The sequence below is a fragment of the Triturus cristatus genome, chromosome 7 (genome assembly GCF_964204655.1).
Source record: "Triturus cristatus chromosome 7, aTriCri1.1, whole genome shotgun sequence".
Lineage (NCBI taxonomy): Eukaryota > Metazoa > Chordata > Amphibia > Caudata > Salamandridae > Triturus > Triturus cristatus.
Window position 1 is genome coordinate 930,850,806 of NC_140590.1, and position 18,121 is coordinate 930,868,926.

Below are 18,121 nucleotides of genomic sequence, written 5' to 3' on the forward strand. Positions count from 1 at the left end.
GAAGATGGTGTAGGATTGCATCTGGTGAAGAGGGCCTCACAACCTTGTATGGAGAAGTCGTCCGCTTTAGCTATATTTAATGTTTGCTTGGACACAACAGCTTGGCCATCTCGTCTTTTGCCTATATGATTTTGTGATAGTTTTGATAACCTAGAGGACTGGCTTCATGCAAGGTATCAACACACAACCAAGATTCAGTTATGAAGAGTATGTCAGTTTGTAGGTCAGTGAAAAGATCACAGATGTGAAGCTTGTTTTAAGAGTGATCCAGCATTTATTAGCGGCAGTGTAGACTATGTGCTTTGGTGATAGGGTTACTTTATATTTTTTAGAAGAGTGAATAGTATGTTGTGGGCTTTTAGCAAGTGTCCTTAACGCTGGTATAGCAATAGTGTAGCTGTTCTGTATTTTGTTCCTCTTCCAGTAGGCTAAGAAGGCATTTTGATGGTTCTGCGAGTGCAGGTGGTGGAGATTGTGGTTGAGGGTGATTTGGTGAGCTGTTATTTTTGTGGAGTAGCCTTGTTGTACAGTAGATGTGCAGCTGCAAAGTTGTGAAGAGTGGCATGTTTATTTTGTTTGCATCTGTTTAGGATGGAAGGTGTAGGAGTCGGGGTGGTGGTGCAGCCTATGGGTCATGTAGTAAGGTTCTAAATTGTCCATGATAGGCGGTTAAGTGTTGCTGTACATTTCTATGGTGTGGGGAAGAGATAAAGCTTTGTGTTGGAGTTTGTCCATGGTGTGGCTTATTTGTGTATTCGGGAAGGTGGGAGTGGGTGTATGTTTGTACTTTGTGACAAAGTATTATGAGGTGTTGTATGTGTGTGAGATTTTGTTGTAGTGGTGTGTTTTGTTTTTGTATTTGAGCAGTAGTGAAAGGAGCTGCTGTGTATTTGTTTTCTGAAGTATTTTATTGTCTAGTATTGTTGTCGAGTGGAAGCTGCAAGGTAAGGAGTTGGACGTGTTTTGGAAAAGAGTGCATATGAACTAGCGCAAAGTCTTTGTCAGATTTGATTGCTGAAATAGGTAATGTGTGGTGGATTGTTTGTGATCAAAGGGGTTTGGTTGGAGTAATTAGAGCAGTGACTACTAGAACATTTTGGATCTGTTACATTAACGCATGCAACCTTTTTCAACTCTTATTAAAGTTAGGTCCAACTTATGAATCTAGTTTCTTCCTTTTTGCTTGTTTAACTTTTTTGGGTTATCATGCACTATCTTCTTAACCCACCAGCTCTCTCTTCTCTTTCCATTAGCACGTTTCCAATTCTTGTTGAATGTTTGTGCTCTCTGTTAAAATTACTGTCTGGCGTAATTGGTGTATTGTGATAGATTGACAATAACCACTAAAACTATATACTGAAAATATGGCTCTGGCAAGAGTTCAACATTGAATAAAGTGCTGAAAGGAGGTGTTTGTCAAATCTGTTTCTTTCTTTCTCTGAATCGGGCATAAAACTGTATTGCTAAATTCTTGTTTTTTAGTTCCTCCAAATGGACTGGTTGTCTACTGTGGAACAATTGTAACGGAAGAAGGAAAAGAAAAGAAAGTGAATATCGACTTTGAACCTTTCAAACCTATAAATACTTCATTATATCTTTGTGATAATAAATTCCATACAGAGGTAAGTGGTGCAGCTTGAAATTCTAAAAATATATTTTTCACGTTTACTTGGTGAATGGTGTGGAACAAACTGAACAGAGGTTAGGTCAAGAGGCATGCTGCTTTGCAGAGCTTGATAACTGAAATCCAGATAAGAGAGTGGGTGGTATGAGAATATTGAGAGCCCCAGTTGAGGTCCTGAAGGACATGTGCCCTCTTCACTGTCTGGGTGTTTGCAGGACCAGCCAAAATTCATTGTTGCAGCCTCATTATTTTCCTCAACACTGGAGTTATTGGAATATTTGGACTGCGATTCCAGTGGTTACTGGTGTAGTACTAATGGTTTTAGCTTCTGGGTGTGGTTGCCTCCATTTATCCTTTTATCCTTCCTATGCATTATGTTGTTATATAGGTCTGCTGCACCTGTGGATTCAGCACAAAGTAGACTCTTGGCAGAACTGATAGGTTCCCGTTTTCCCTTTGCAAACCGCAGCGACGACTTTTGAATTCCAGTCATTCTGTGGTGCAGCTAGTTTGTCCTCTGGCAGCCAAGGCACCCATCGTGTTGGATGCATCTTTAAGAGACCGTTTGATCCTTTGTTGTACAAAATCACAAGTGAACATTTTCCACAAAATCTTTTCATTTGCTGGACAGTCAGCCTCTGCACATTTCTTCATAATTTGTTATTTGTAGAAGCCACCTCAGCCTCATTTATTTTTTACCTAAGCCCATGCTATCTGCTTAAAACACTGCTTATTATTGTTTGGTAACCCACCCCTTGCTAATGCAAGTCTCTTTAGAGACTGCCCTGACAGAGGGAAGGCCTTAATATAAATGTACTGATCCTTCTGTTAGTTTAAAATGGACACATGATGGGCTGTGTAAGTAATTTTTAAATTCAATAGCCTCTGAAGCAGTTATACTCTGACCCACAAGTATACATTGTGCGAAAGTGCCCTCTTTCTGCATGGTTGCCCCCACTTTTTGCTGAGTTGCTGATGTGCTTCGACTGAGTGTGCCCTGGGATCCTGCTAACCAGGTACTCAGGGCCTATGTTCTTTCCCTAAAACTGCATAGAAGCCTAAACCCAATTGGCCTCTCTGGCCACAGGTCCGCCCCTGGTAAATGGTACCCAGGGCACCAGGGTAGGCCTCTAAGTGCCCTAGTATACATCAGCCACCCCTATAGCTGGGTGCCCTATCCTTAGCCAAGATCTGCTGGCCCCTGACCTGCCTCCAGCTGACGCCTGCAGCCTCAAACCGGAAGGATCCCCCCCCTTCCCCCTACCCCCACCCCCCTACCGTGACCAGGAACTGGTAAGAAGATCCGACCCTAAAAGGCACTCCTGCATCTGACGCCCCACGGCCCTTGGGTGACCCAACCGATGGTGCCTAACCAACCCCAGCATCCCAACTCACCTCTCCAAGTAATGGTCGCACCCAGAAGACCCTGCAGTGTGTTTGCAAACCGGAGACTCCAGTTGAAAGCCACAGGGCTCCATGCGCACCATCAGGTAGGTGAGGTGAAGCACAACCCCCCGCCCACGCCATCTTGAAGATGGGGGGGGGGGGAGGCGGCCAACCAGGGGTAGGCTCATGCCCCCCCTCCCACTGGAGGGTGGCATAATCCCACTAGTCCCTTCCTTTTACCTACCTGTAATGCCCCTAAATCTAGTATTTAGGGGCACCCCTGAACCTTGATTCCTCAGACTAGCAGACTACGAGAAGGACCCAACAGCCATGCAGCAGCTAACAAGAGGAAGACACCCACTGACTTTGCCCCAGGCATACCAGCCTGTCTCTATCTCCAACCTGCTCCTGCGAAAGCCAGTTGTGTCCTGCAGCCAGCAACCTCAAACCCCTGAGGACCTGCCCGCCTTCAAGATCAAAGACTTTGTCTCCCGTGAACACCGGATTTGTTCATCTGCAACCTCTGGCTCCGGCCGGACACCGCAAATCCGCCCCACTCTGCACCCGCCGTCCACGTCCTGAGCTCGAGTGGGCAAACACCACGAGGAGGTGTCCCCCGTGATACTGACCTGAGATCTGACGACCACTGACCTGCCTCAAGCTGACGTCTGCAGCCTAAATCCAGAAGGTCCCTCCCCCAACCGCGACCAAGAGCTGGTAAGAAGGTCCGACCCCCAAAGGCACGCCCCACGGCCTTGTGTTCCCAAACAGATGGTGCCTAACCAACCTCTTAACTTCCCAACCTACCTCTCGAAGTGGTGGCTGCACCCAGAAGACCATCCCCAAGCCTGCAGTGCCTTTGCAAACCGGTGGTTCCCCATTGAAAACAGGGCGCCCAACGTCTAAACAGCACCCTGCACCCGGCCGCCCTAGTGCCACTGCACCTGTGGTGCTACTTTGTTGCCCCATTTGCCCTGAGCTAAAGTACAGGAGCTTTGCTCCCACAGCCAAGTGGCCTGCTCGCCAGCAGCCACCAACTGGAGGTTCCCAATCCCCCATTGGATAACATTGGGCCTCAGCACTCTGCACCCGGCTGCCCTACTTCTGCTGAGGGTATGTATCAGTCCGGGAACCCACCAGAGACTGGTTGTTTTCCAGGTCAATATCAAAGGTGGGGTGGGGTGGGGTGTACTGCAACAGAAACCCAGCTTCCTACAAGACCTGCCTGCAGAAAGTGTCCAATTCATTATCCACACAATTTCGTCAGGGCCAAGCAAATTAAACATTTCATAAAGGGAAAACAAAAGAATGACCTAGGTGTAATTCAACTTTAGATTTGGCCCTTTTATGCTAGAGTGCTTCTAGGATTGGATATTGATCTCAAGAGCTGCTGGTGTAGGAAGACAGGTAAGTTTGTCTTCTTCTTGGACAGTGTCATGGTGGGGTTGGCATATTGTATGTGAGCTGTATGAGGCTGCTGAATACCCCCGTCAAGAATCTACTGGTTGTGTATTTGCAGCCTAATGGGGAGACCTGTACATTTTTAAAGCTTCAAATCAGACTTCACAATGGGTCACAACAGGTACACGTGTTGTACTTCCCTTTAGCATCTGTTACTTTCTTACGTACATTAAGAAAGGTCTGCAGTGCCTCTCCCTGAGCTCTTTTATTTAGAATTTGTGTTAATGGCTGGGTCAAATCCTCAATTCCAAATGTGAACAATCTATCAGCTTTGCATTCAATACAGATACAACATTGAAACACCGACCCCCTCTGGCCTCGGATCACTTTTGTTTAGGGTAGGGGTAGGTGGGACTCTTTGTAGAATTTTACTCTGCAGAATTCCACAGAGTTGCATAAAAACTCTGACATTCCGTGGAGTTATGCCAATGAGCAGAAATAGGCAGGTCACACTGTGATTTAGCGCCGATAGCACGATCCACGCTCTCAAAACAGGGTCCACGTCACCACGCATTGTGCCAGAGAGCGAAGCTGCTCTAGTTGATTTTGCTGCTTCTTTAGTATATTTTCCACTCGAGCGAAAGCCTTCTGGCCGTGAACAGTCACAATCGCCCACGTTACAAAAATCTCGCCGGATGTCCACCTAGAGGCAGGGAATCTCACTAGGGGACTCCAAATCTTGCTCGCAAACTTAACTTTCTGGAGCATCTTGCAAGAAAATATTATGCCACACGGTGGTTGGGGGATTCGGAGTCTCCAAATTCCTCCAATCAGCAAGCGGGATGTAATATTTTGCCCACTCTTGGTTTAGGGTTGATGATGCCGATTTTGTGAGTTTTTAGTCCTCGATCTTCCCCTATGAGTTCTCTGCATCTGCCATACCTTTTAGAATAAACCTCTTGGCCCACAAGCTCAGGATTCCGCATACTTTTTCATCACGTCTGACTTCTCAAATGAGCCTCTCCTCTGCCATGGTCCATTTCACGTCTTAGAACCAAGCTTGCTCGTCTGTCTTCTTGTGGACAGCCATCATATGAATATACTCCTGATCGTCAATAATAATGATCCTAGAGCTGTAAATTTAGAATTTACTTTTATGTTTCTCGGCGAAGGAATGACAGAGTTCACCTGTACATTAAGCATTTGCTTGAACTGTACCTTTTAGTGCCACTGTCTTTAACCTAGTGCTGGAACACAATATCTGTTGGACTGCTTTATGGAGAAGGAATAATTGCACTTTTTGAGGCACAACATGTATGCTTGAGACCTGTTTAGGAGCCTTTGGCCACAACAGAAGTTTAACTACCCAGAGGTCTAATTAGGCAGACGTATTTGCAATAATTCTTGATACATTTTAATTTTGCAAATTTGGGTGAAGGATACTCTGTTCAGAATTTGTAGAGAAGAGGATGTAATGTAATAGTTGTGATCTAGCCTAATTTATTTAGCCAGTAGCAAGTGGTTACGTGATATTAGTAATTTATATGCATGTTTGTCTTGTTCATTTTGGAGAGCTTTGAGGGGGCTGGGTCGCAAATAATTGATGGAAGGTGGTGAATGTGTTCTCTATCCCACGGTTTCAGAGCCTTTCATATAGGAATTTGTTTACACAGTATCCCCTCCACTCATTTTAATGACCATTTACCAAATTGATTAAATTTTACTGGTTTAGAGTTACAAATGGACTGGTTGCATATCATATTTTAAGATTGTTGCCCATATTAGTGACCACCATCTGATATAAAACTATGGATATTCCTCAAAATTGAATTGTTTGTTTATTCCAGGCTCTCACAGCACTCCTGTCTGATGATAGCAAGTTTGGCTTTATTGTGATAGATGGAAGTGGTGCACTGTTCGGCACTCTTCAAGGAAACACAAGAGAAGTCCTGCATAAGTTTACTGTGGATCTCCCAAAGAAGCATGGTAATATATGTGAAATACCTCAAATTTAAATAAATTAACTTTTTTCACCAGAGCATATTACTTTTTGACATGTAACAGTCTTTAAAACCATCACAACTTCTGGGAACGCTACATTGAGCTGCTTCAAATAATTATTCTTGCTGTCCTCTGCGACATGAATAACTAATTATTCTACTTACCAAACACCATGACCAATTGTAAAAGGATCTTTAACGATTAGCAATCCATTGGATGAATTTCCTTTGGTAAAAATCCACCAGTGTAGGGAGCTGGCTCTGTATATGCTATACCAAAAAGAGGTATAGTGTGCACAGAGTCCAGTGAGTCGCCAAAGGCATTTGAGGTTAAAGTGAATAATACCTTACTCTCAAGTTAGTGGTGCTTGAGCAGTTAAACTTCTCAGAGGGTAGTGTTAAGCATTTGTTGTACACACTCTGGCAAGAAATGATGTCACGCACTCAATCCAGACCAATTACTTGTATAAAAAGTTTTAACTTTATTTTCTTACTAGAACCAAGAATCACAGGTAAGGTATAGTTTGTAAAACTGGCAATACTTTTCAAGAATGCAGTATGGTTTTGCGAATGTGAATGCAGTAAGTGCTTTACAGTTTAAAGAAAGCTTTCTCTAGATGTCGACCCAATACAGTTTGACTTTACAATTATAAATATATATACAACGCAATGTTAGAATACAGCTCAATGTATTCCTATGGAGGAAAACAGCTAAGTACACAGTTTTATGGTTCAGTCACAAGCTTGTTAAACTTACACCGGGCAGGGGTCAGGTAGGTAAAGAGAGTGCACCCTTAGTGGCACAGGGGCGGCTGGGTGTAGAGGTCAAAGGAGAGGTCGGGGCCCAATGTAGTGCTATGGAGACAAGTGGTACTCTGAAGAGCACTGGTCACAGGTAGGTACCTGGGGTTTCTGAGTCGGGCCCAGGAATCAAAGGTAGGCACAAAGGATCAAAGGGAGAGGAGTTGGCCCAACAGCTAGGGCGTTCATCCTCGAATCTGGGGAACTGGGTTTGAGTCTCCGCAATGACGCTGAACATCCTGTGATTCTGGGCTAATCACTTAATCTCCCCGTCCCTAACAACAACAACAAGTAATGTGTCCTCATGTAACGCAACTGGTGCTATGTAAAGCGCTCTGATCCCCGATTCGGGTCAAGTTGCCATGAATAAAGTAGGCAACAAAAGCGCACCTCCAGTGGCACTCGGGCAACAGGGTGCGCAAAGTAGGCATCGGGCTCTCAGTGCAAACCAATGGAGGGCTACAGGCTCGGCACAGTATGCTTGGAGAAGGGATCCAGCGACTGGAAGTCTAAGTTTGAGTGTTGCTGGGCACGCGGACAGTGTCAATCGGGCACCCCAAGGCCAGGTGGCTGCGGGTGCCGGGTGTCCTCTGGTGTCGGTTTTCTCTATAGGTCTGGTCGCGAGGACCTTTCAAGATGAGGCAGCAGGCGTCGCAGTGAAAGTCAGAGAAGGTCATCCAACGCTGGATCCCAGGTCAGGATATCAGAGGGTAGACCTTGCTGTGATGTTGTACCACTCTGACTCGGGCCATGGGCATCTGGTGCAGAGTGGTGCAGATGCACGGTTCCGTCTGTATCCAGTGTCTGAGCTGGACTTGGTGTTTGTAAAAATCCGGTGTCCATAGTAGATCAGAATCTTTCCTTGAAAGCAGGACAGGTCCTTGAGGTTCTTGGAGGCTGCTGGCTGCAGGACAAACCAGTTTGTTTGCAGGGGTTCCGAAGCAGGAGACAGGCCGGTAGGGCTAGGGCTGGGGCGAACAGTTGTCGTTTTCTCTGCAGCAAGGCTCGTTGGTCCTTCGTCTTGTCTAATTTAAGGAGCAAGGTTCAGGGGTGCCCCTGAAAACTAGATTTAGAGACGTTACAAGGGCGTGCAGGTTGGGATGAATGGGTCCCTTCCCTTGGTGTCTACACCCCCTCTTATGCCACCCTCTAGTTGGAGGGGGGAGCATATGCCTCATCCTGATTGGTGGAGTCCCCTCATCTTAAAGATTGAGGATACTGGGATATGTGCTTCACTTCGCCTCCTACCTGAGGGGTGGGGTTGAGTGGTGGGCAAACCTCAGTTTCTCCAGTATTGGGGTGTCTTTCATAGATTCACATGCTTGAATATTCCCCGTCGTCGGAGTGGGAGTCCCACGGTAAATAATATAGCAATATATACAGTGTATATATATATATATATATATATATATATATATATATATATATATATATATATATATATATATATATATATATATATATATATATATATATATATATATACACATAAGTAATCATATAAAAACAGAGATCTAAGTAAGTGATAACATCAAGAATGTCCCTATATGAAATCTCCATAGAGATACATGGAAAGAGAAAAAAGACATTCGCTGTCTATCTCCGTCATTATGTTAGCCCAAACTACGGCCAATCAGGCGCCAGCTCCTCTCTAGAACCTTCTCCTCAGAGCTCCTCACCTCAGATTTTCTACCGCACGTCGTGTGAAAGGGAGTCTCCCTGAGCTCTGCTCAGTTTTTTCTTTTCAGGATGACTTCAAGTAAGAAGTCTTTGTTTAGACCTTGTTCTTTTGTGGAAAGCTACGTTATTCTCAGAAGATCCACACAGTAAGTGTATTTACTGTCTTTACCCTAACCATGAAGTGGGTGAATGTAAATTCTGTAGAATTTTTCTACAAAAACTCTGAAAGACAGGGAAGGCCGTCTCTTGTTGTGGCTCCAGAGACTTAAAGATGAAGATGAAGTAATTTTCTGAGGTAGAAAACTTTACTTCTGGCCGTTCCCACACAGCCTCAAAACGCAGTAGTGTCCGGAGTTCCTACTCCTTTCCTTAAAAGAAGAAAATGTCTTTGACTATGACATCTGCCACTTCTTCTTCTTCTTTGAATACTGCTGTGTCGCCCACGAGACATAGTTCTCAGGCTAGTGAGGTTTTCAACTTTCCAGTTTTTTCAACCGAAAAAAAAAAAGTGGCTTCATCGTCTACGATGGCTTCATCGTCTACGATGGCTTCATCGTCTACGATGGCTCCGTCGACGGTGGCTCCGTCGACGGTGGCTCCGTCGACGGTGGCTCCGTCGACGGTGGCTCCGTCGACGGTGGCTCCGTCGACGGTGGCTCCGTCGACGGTGGCTCCGTCGACGGTGGCTCCGTCGACGGTGGCTCCGTCGGCAATGATTCTTTCGATGGTGGTTCCGTCGACGATGCTTCCGTCGACGATTCCGTCTACAAAGAGGTCTTCAATAGCCTTCTATGCCTCAGAGCCCGTCGACTGCAGTCTCATCGGTGAGAAAAAAAAAAAGGTTTGAAAAAGACGACTTCTGCACAGAGGTCATTCAAAATCCAAATCTCTTCCACATATACAGCGACTACTTCGTCATTTGCTGCTGTTCCTTTATTACCATTACCACCGAGTACTTGACAAGATATGTCAGGTGAGGTTTTATCGGTGGAGGATTCCCGCCTTCCTTCACCATTGTTTTACCACTGACTCAGATCAAGATTCAGAAGGTTTCGCTGAATCGGTTGGGACGGCACACAGTCCCTTAGATTTAGTAATAAGATGCCAGGAAGATAATAGTGATGATGAGGAACAATTTTATCAGGAAGAAATTCCTAGGGAAGACAAACTGCGACGCTACCATTGTCACTGATAATTAATCTGCAACTCATGTTGGACAGTACCTCCTCATGATACTGAAGAAGTAGAAGAAATTCCTCAGGACAGGGAGGATGGTGAAATTCTCGATGATGGTGGCGATGCTGATGCTGGGTGGCGGTGGCGGTGGCGGTGGCGGTGGCGGTGGCGGTGGCGGTGGCGGCGGCGGCGGCGGCGGCGGCGGCGGCGGCGGCGGCGGCGGCGGCGGCGGCGGATAACTATCATGCCCAAACACCATCTCCCTCTCCGGTGCTACCTGGTGACTCCCCTCCTGTTGATATGCAAGTTCCACCAGTTATGGGATAGGACAGCACAAAGGTTCAAATTAACGAAGGATTATTTCCTGTACGATTTCAAAGATCAGCCTGTTAAACACATACAATCCCTATAATCGAATTTATTTGGGAGGAAGGCAAAAAGATTACCCCAGTATTGGAACTTTCATAGATTCTCATGCTTTGTATCATTCCCCGTCGTCGGAATGGGAGCCTCGGTAACAAATATATATATATATACACATATGTGTAACCATAGAAACAAAAGAGAAAAATAGGCCTAGGCCTCATCTCATTTTGTAGTATATCACCCTCTTTGTGTAAAAGAGCCCAAACTTTTGCCAGTGCCAATCAGCACAGCCTCACCCTCTGGAACCTTCCTGAGAGAGCTCAGAGCCTCAGATTTTTCTACCGCACGTTGTGCTAGGGAGTCTCCACTGAGCTCTGCTCAGTTTTTCACAGTTACTTTTGGATATCTTTATTGCCATCTTTTGAGACAGAATGTCAGAAAAGGAGAAGAAAGCTTTATTTAGAGCTTGTGCCTCTTGTGGGAAGAAGAGACTGTTTGTGGAAGACAGGCATGAGAACTGCATATACTGCCTGTTCCCGGAACACAAGGCCACAGACTGTAAAATCTGTCGGACCTTCTCGACCAAGACCTTGAGAGACAGAGAGGGGCGCTTGCTGACGTGGCTGCAGAAGATAAAGACCAGGGAGGTCATTTCTTCGGATGAGGAAGAATCTATCTCTGGCACCTCCTCCAGAAGATCGAAGAAGAGGGGTAGGTCATCTCCCTCCACTTCTGCGGAACCCCCTCTCAAGGTTCCTCTTAAAGCCCCTCACGGGATCTCTGACAGGTCTGAGGAGGCTGGTCCCAAAAAATCTCCTCACGACAGTGTAAAGGAGAGGCAGGGACGGGCTACTGTGGACATAGCCCCTAAGGACAATAAGGGGGTTGCTACATCTACCCCTCCGTCCCAGAAGGATAAACCTGCAAAGAAACAGGCTGCAGAAACTCCTCAGTCAGTGCCACTGAAGAAACCGCGTCCGTCGACGCAGGCGGCAGCAGGTACGTCGACGACGATCTCCTCAGTTAAGCCTATTTCCACGGGATCGTCCACGAGACCGTCGACAATATCTACTTCGTCGTCCTCGACGGCGGTGTCGACGACGAAGACCACGTCGACGATGACGACGACGAGTTCGTCGATGTTGATGACTACAAGTTCGTCGACGAGACTGTCGACGGGTGCTCCGCCGACGATGAAACATATTCCGTCGACGAAGAAGAAAGCTCCGTCGACGATTGCTCCGTCGGCGACTGCTCCGTCGACGACTGATCCGGCGGCAACTGCCATGTCGACGTCTGCTCCGTCGACGAGGATTACAGGACTGTCGACGGCCTCATCGTCGACGACGATTTCAGCTCCGTCGACGACAGTTGCCCTTCAGTCGACGATGTCGTCGTCGAGTTCGTCGACATTGGTAATCCCGTTGCCACCTACTCCGTCGACGAGACCGCCGACTGGACCGCCGACGACGAAAAATTTGGAATTTTCAACCCAAAGATTAGTGATTACACCGGACATGACTTCCCCTAGGCGGGTCACGCCTTTGCCACCATCCATGCTTCTCGAGGACTCGGAAGAGGATGAGGAGGATGGGCAGTTTGGGGACGCATACAGCCCTTCAGACCTGAATGTCAAACAGCAGGACACAGATACGGAGGAGTTTTATGATCAAGAGGGGCAGGAGGGACACCAACAGGGATTACGCCCCCGCTCTCTAAGGCAGGACCTAATTGCCTTGCCAGTGGCTTTAGTGTCGGATTTGCAACAGATGCTGCAAGACTATAGATCTCGTTTTCCGACGTTGCCGGATCGCACTCCAGTGCGTCCTTCTCCATTGGAAGTGCCACGTGACATGCCAATGGACTTGCCACCTCTACCAAGAGAGGTACCTCGGTCCATTTCACCAGTGCTGCCTTTAGTGGTTCCCCAACCTTCAGGTACGGAACCTGCTGATGATGACGCAGACGATGGAGATATGGACGAAGACGACGAGGGACAGGTGATCCCTCTTACAGATCCAGGGGATCCAGATGGGGACCCTGATGATACACAGGATCCAGATGCTGTAGGCCGAGAGACAAATATATCGCCTCCGGTGGACATTGGTGGTTTCCATAATTTGATGGAACGGGCATCCAAGAGGTTTGGTTTGCCCTTTACGGTGGAGCAGTCCGACTGCTTCCTATATGACTTTAAAGCCCAATATAAGAAGTCTGTAAGATCAATTCCCATTATAGAACATGTCTGGGATGAGGGACTGAAGACAATGCAGAATCCAGCAACCGTCATTCCGGTTCTTCCCCGGCTGGAGAAGAAATACAAGGCACCAGAGGGCAGTCCTGCGTGTCTTCTAGGACAACCTAAGCCGGATTCCGTTATTTCACAGGCTGCTCAAAGTAAGTCAAAGAATCCGTCCACTCCATTAACCACGCCTCCAGATAAAGAAGGCAGAAGACTGGACAATGTGGGTAAAAGATTCTCCACCATGGCCAGCTTGTTGGTGCGTGCAGCTAATTCTCTGGCTATTCTGGGTAGATACGACCGCCAGATGTGGTGTGATATGGAACCATTCCTGGACCAGCTACCAGAAACTAGTCAAGACGAAGCCAGACAGGTGCTGATGGAGGGAGAACGATGCTCTTCGGAAGTCATCGACTGTGCGATGGACATTGCCTCAACTGCTTTCAGGGCTTTGGCAGGGTCAGCCGTCTTGCGCCGTCAAGGCTGGTTGAAAGCGACCTGGTTTCGCCAGGAGGTCCAGAATAAGATCTTGGACCTCCCCTTTGACGGAGAGATGCTTTTTGGAAAGCATGTGGATGACGCCCTCCAAAGCATTAAAAAGGACACCGATACAGCTAAGTCCTTAGGCTCTTTGACCTACCGCAAAGTGCCATTTAAAGGGGCACGTGGTCGGGGGTTTTCTAACTACAGAGGAAACCAACGACAGTATTCCACTCAATCTGGACAGTCCTATAAAGGTCAATACTCCAGCCAGCGCCAAGGACAGTCGGCGTCTTTCTCTCGACAGTCCCAGAGAGGACATCAGAATCGTCAGGGACGAGACAACGCCAAGAGGCAATAGCGGCCTCCTGGCTCTGGCTACTGTTCCTCCCCTGCCACAAACACCGGTCGGGGGCAGGATATCCTTTTGTCTGGACAGCTGGGTGCGTTTAACATCAGACCGGTGGGTCTTGAATATAGTTCAGAGTGGCCATACGTTGGAGTTCCAAGATCTTCCTCCAACAAGAGCTCCAGACGCCCGTGCAGCGAAACATCTCCGACTATTACATCTCGAAGCCCACCAGCTTTTCATCAAGGGGGCGATAGAGCCCGTGCCACTTTCACAAAGGGGCAAGGGGTTTTATTCCAGGTTCTTCCTGGTTCGGAAGACGGAGGATACATGGCGTCCTATACTAGACCTCAGGGAGCTCAACACCTATCTCATCAAGCTCTCTTTCAGGATGGTCACTCTCCAGGATATTCTACGACTACTCAATCCGGGAGATTTTTTGGCGTCCCTGGATTTAGAGGATGCTTACTTTCATGTTCCAATCCACCCAGCTCACAGGCAATATCTACGCTTCACAGTAGGCAAGAGCCATTTCCAATTCAAGGTGCTCCCGTTTGGCCTTCGGTCAGCACCCCGCATTTTCACGAAGATGCTGGCACCAGTCGCTGCTTTTCTGAGGAAGCAGTCCTTGGAAGTGTTCCCGTACTTGGACGACTGGCTCATCAAGGCTCCGTCGTTCAGGGCAACGTCTCAGGCTGTGTCAACTTGCATAAGATTGTTCGCCCATTTGGGTCTTCAGCTCAATGTGTCCAAGTCGGAACTGATACCCTCCAGGTCAAGGAAGTTCCTTGGGGCAATTCTGGACACGAGACGATGCACGGCTCGTCCGTCAGAGGAGCGTCAGGGCAAACTGGCCACTTCCGCTCGTCTAATACTGCACAAGAGACATGTATCGGTTCGACAGTACAAGTCCTTGCTCGGATCAATCTCATCCTGCATACCTTTGATACCGCATTGCAGGCTACATATGCGCCCTCTACAGGAGGAGCTGGACAAACAGTGGCGTCAGACAGAAGGATCGTTCAACGACAAAGTATGGATAACACCTGCCATGCGCACGGCCTGCGAATGGTGGCTGGTGAAGGAAAACATCGCAGGAGGATTAACGTTCCGAATCCCTCCTTCTCCTATGGTGGTGACCACGGATGCTTCCCTAGAAGGGTGGGGAGCTGTCCTCCAGGAGCTTCAGGTCAGCGGTCACTGGAGTCCAGCAGACAGACTGCGCCACATCAATCTTTTGGAGCTGAGGGCCATTCACTTAGCCTTGCTGGCGTTCCTTCCCAGACTTCAGAACCGTGCAGTGCTGGTCCGGACAGACAACACTACGGCCATGCACTATATAAACAAGCAAGGGGGAACGAGATCGCGGACGCTGTCCAAAGAAGCTCAGGTGATCTGGGAATTTGCCATCTCTCACGGGATCACTCTGCGAGCCGAGCACCTGGCGGGGTGTCTCAACATCACAGCGGATGCTCTAAGTCGGCAGACGAAGGGGACACACGAGTGGGAGCTGGATCAGGCCACACTGGAGGCAGTGTTCAAGAAATGGGGAACTCCGACCATAGACCTCTTTGCGACCCCGGAGAACGCCAAGTGCCGGTTTTACGCAAGCAAGGTTCCCCAGCGAGGGTCTCTGGGGAATGCCCTTTCGATTGCTTGGTTCGGCGCATTTTGCTACGCCTTTCCTCCGATTCCCCTCATTCCTCGGGTTCTCAGGAAGGTCAGGGCAGAACCATGCAAAATGATCCTCATTGCTCCAGCATGGGCGCGGCAGTTCTGGTACTCGGAACTCCTACTTCTCTCCCAAGATCGCCCGATTCGCTTGCCACTGATTCCATCTCTGTTATCGAGAAATCAGGGGCAAGTCCTCCATCCGGATCCGGAGTCACTTCACTTGTCAGCGTGGCTCCTGAACACAGAGAATTCCGCCATCTGAATCTGTCTAAGGAATGCAGGGATGTTCTATCTCAGGCACGGGCACCAAGCACTAATAAGACCTACAGGGCAAAGTGGAAGAGATTTTGCCTTTGGTGCCAGAGGAATAAGCTCCATCCTTACAAATCCCTGCCACATCAGATTCTGCCCTACATCCTGTCTCTGGCTAAATCAGGTCTGGCGCACTCTTCGATCAAGGTGCATTTGGCTGCCTTATCCCGCTTTCGACGGAAGACATCGGGGCCATCTCTATGGTCTGCAAGAATTGTTAAGCAGTTCCTTAAGGGGTTATTTCGGATGTATCCTCCGGTCCGGCCACCTCCGCCTATCTGGCAGCTTAACCTGGTACTGGCTCAACTGATGAAAGCGCCCTTTGAGCCTATTCACAAGGTGGACTTGAAGTTCCTATCTTGGAAACTAGCCCTTCTCCTAGCATTGACTTCGGCTAGGAGAGTTAGTGAACTCCAGGCTCTCTCTATAGTGGAGCCTTTTCTACAGTTCAAGAGGGATGTCATGATTTTGAGAACCAACCCAAGATTCATCCCGAAGGTGCCTTCGGAGTTTCATTTGAATGAACCCTTAATTTTGAACTCCTTTTTTCCGCGTCCTTCCACTCAAGCGGAACGAACATTACATTCTTTGGATGTCCAAAGATGCCTGAAATTCTATCTGGAGCGCACACGCTCTTTCAGAAAGTCTACTCAACTATTTATCGCCTACAGTGCACCACGGAAGGGGTTACCGCTTGCCAAGAGTGGCATTTCCCGCTGGATCTCCAGTGCAATTCAGTACTGTCATCAGGCTGCGGGCAAACCTTTGGATAAAAGGGCCCGGGCGCATTCTACGAGAGCGATGGCGTCTTCAGTGGCTCTTTTTGCTGGAGTGGCGATTAAGGACATCTGCAGGGCAGCAACGTGGAGCAGTGTACACACCTTCACGAAGCACTACTGCCTGGAATCGGTGGGACGAGCTGACGCTGCTGTTGGTCAAGCAGTCCTCCGGAATCTTTTTCAATGAGAGGTGAGCTTTCCCTACAATCCCTCCATCCTGGTAAGCACATTTGGTTTCAGTAATGGTTGTTTTATCATGTACACTGAGATGATGTTGTAAAGCCATGTAATTACCGAAATGTGCTTGTAGTGATCTACTGCTTGCTATTCTGATACAAAGCATGAGAATCTATGAAAGTTCCAATACTGGGGTAAGAAAACAAGTTACTTACCTGTAACTTTGGTTCCCCAGTATTGGTAACTTTCATAGATTCTCATGCGCCCACCCACTTCCCCTGGGAAAGCTCTGCAGGTTTACTAAGGTAGTGGCTGTTGGCACAACGGCTACGAAAATCTGAGGCTCTGAGCTCTCTCAGGAAGGTTCCAGAGGGTGAGGCTGTGCTGATTGGTCCTGGCAAAAGTTTGGGCTCTTTTACACAAAGAGGGTGATATACTACAAAATGAGATGAGGCCTAGGCCTATTTTTCTCTTTTGTTTCTATGGTTACACATATGTGTGTGTATGTATATATATATATATATATATATATATATATATATATATATATATATATATTTTTGTTACCGAGGCTCCCATTCCGACGACGGGGAATGATACAAAGCATGAGAATCTATGAAAGTTACCAATACTGGGGAACCAAAGTTACAGGTAAGTAACTTGTTTTCTTATGAAGGCCTAAAATAGTTTTCCAGCACGGGTGCCTAGATTGGAGAAAAAGTACAAATCACCATTAGGAGCACCAGCGTGCCTCACTGGTCAAGTGAAACCAGATTCTGTAGTCACACAGGCAGCGCAACGCCGGGCTAGAAACCCTGCATCTACGATCACTGCACCACCTGATCGTGGTGGATGTCGTTTGGATGCCATAGGGTGAAAATTCTCTTCGATGGCTTCCACCATGGTGAGAGCGGCTAATGCTTTAGCCATCCTGGGTCGTTAGGACCGTCAAGTATGGGCGGATATGTCAACACTAGTTTGAGCAACTGCCGGAACCGTCAAAGACCATGGCATATGACGAAGAGGCTTTACTCGGAGATCATGTGGATGAAGCTCTCCAATCGATAAAGAAAGATACAGACACTGCTCGCTCTCTGGGCACATTGCAATTTCGAAAACAGCCCTTTCGGGGTGCACGCGGACGCGGCACCTCCTCTAATTTTCGAAGAGGAAACAATCAATATCGACCTTATAACCAGGGTTCAAACTGATATTCCTCTAACCAACAGCAAACTTCTCGACAGCAGTCTTCCAAGATTTACAGAGGAAAATCCTCTTACAAGGGTTCCACTCCTAAGAGACATGACTTGTATCAGTCCCAGAAAATTGGAGGTCGAATCTATCGGTACTATTTTCAATGGTCCTCCATACAAGGAACAGGTGGGTTTTTGGAAATTCTAGAAAGAGGTCACACTTTGGAGTTCATCGAATTCCCTCCACCCATACCACCTACCAGACTACCACCGGCTCATATCAAAGAACTGTTACAACAAGTTCAACTTCTATAACACAAGGAAGCCATAGGAATAGTACCAAGATCTCAAAAGAGGGAAAGGATTTATTCCCGATTCTTCCTTATCACCAAGAGGAAGGGGGAATGGAAGCCCATTCTAGATCTGAGGGCTCTCAGCAGGTATCTAAAGAAACAATTTTTTTTCATAGGCGAACACTTGT

General features: G+C 47.5%; 1 protein-coding gene across 1 annotated transcript in view; it reads left to right on the forward strand.

Annotated features, from left to right (window-relative positions):
• ETF1 (eukaryotic translation termination factor 1) overlaps positions 1-18,121 on the forward strand; it is a 274,785-nt gene that overhangs the window by 43,585 nt on the left and 213,079 nt on the right. The window contains exons 4-5 of the mRNA XM_085617879.1: positions 1,483-1,622; positions 6,259-6,397. Of these exons, the coding sequence (XP_085474005.1) occupies positions 1,483-1,622; positions 6,259-6,397 (279 nt within the window). The remainder of the gene's footprint in view (positions 1-1,482; positions 1,623-6,258; positions 6,398-18,121) is intronic.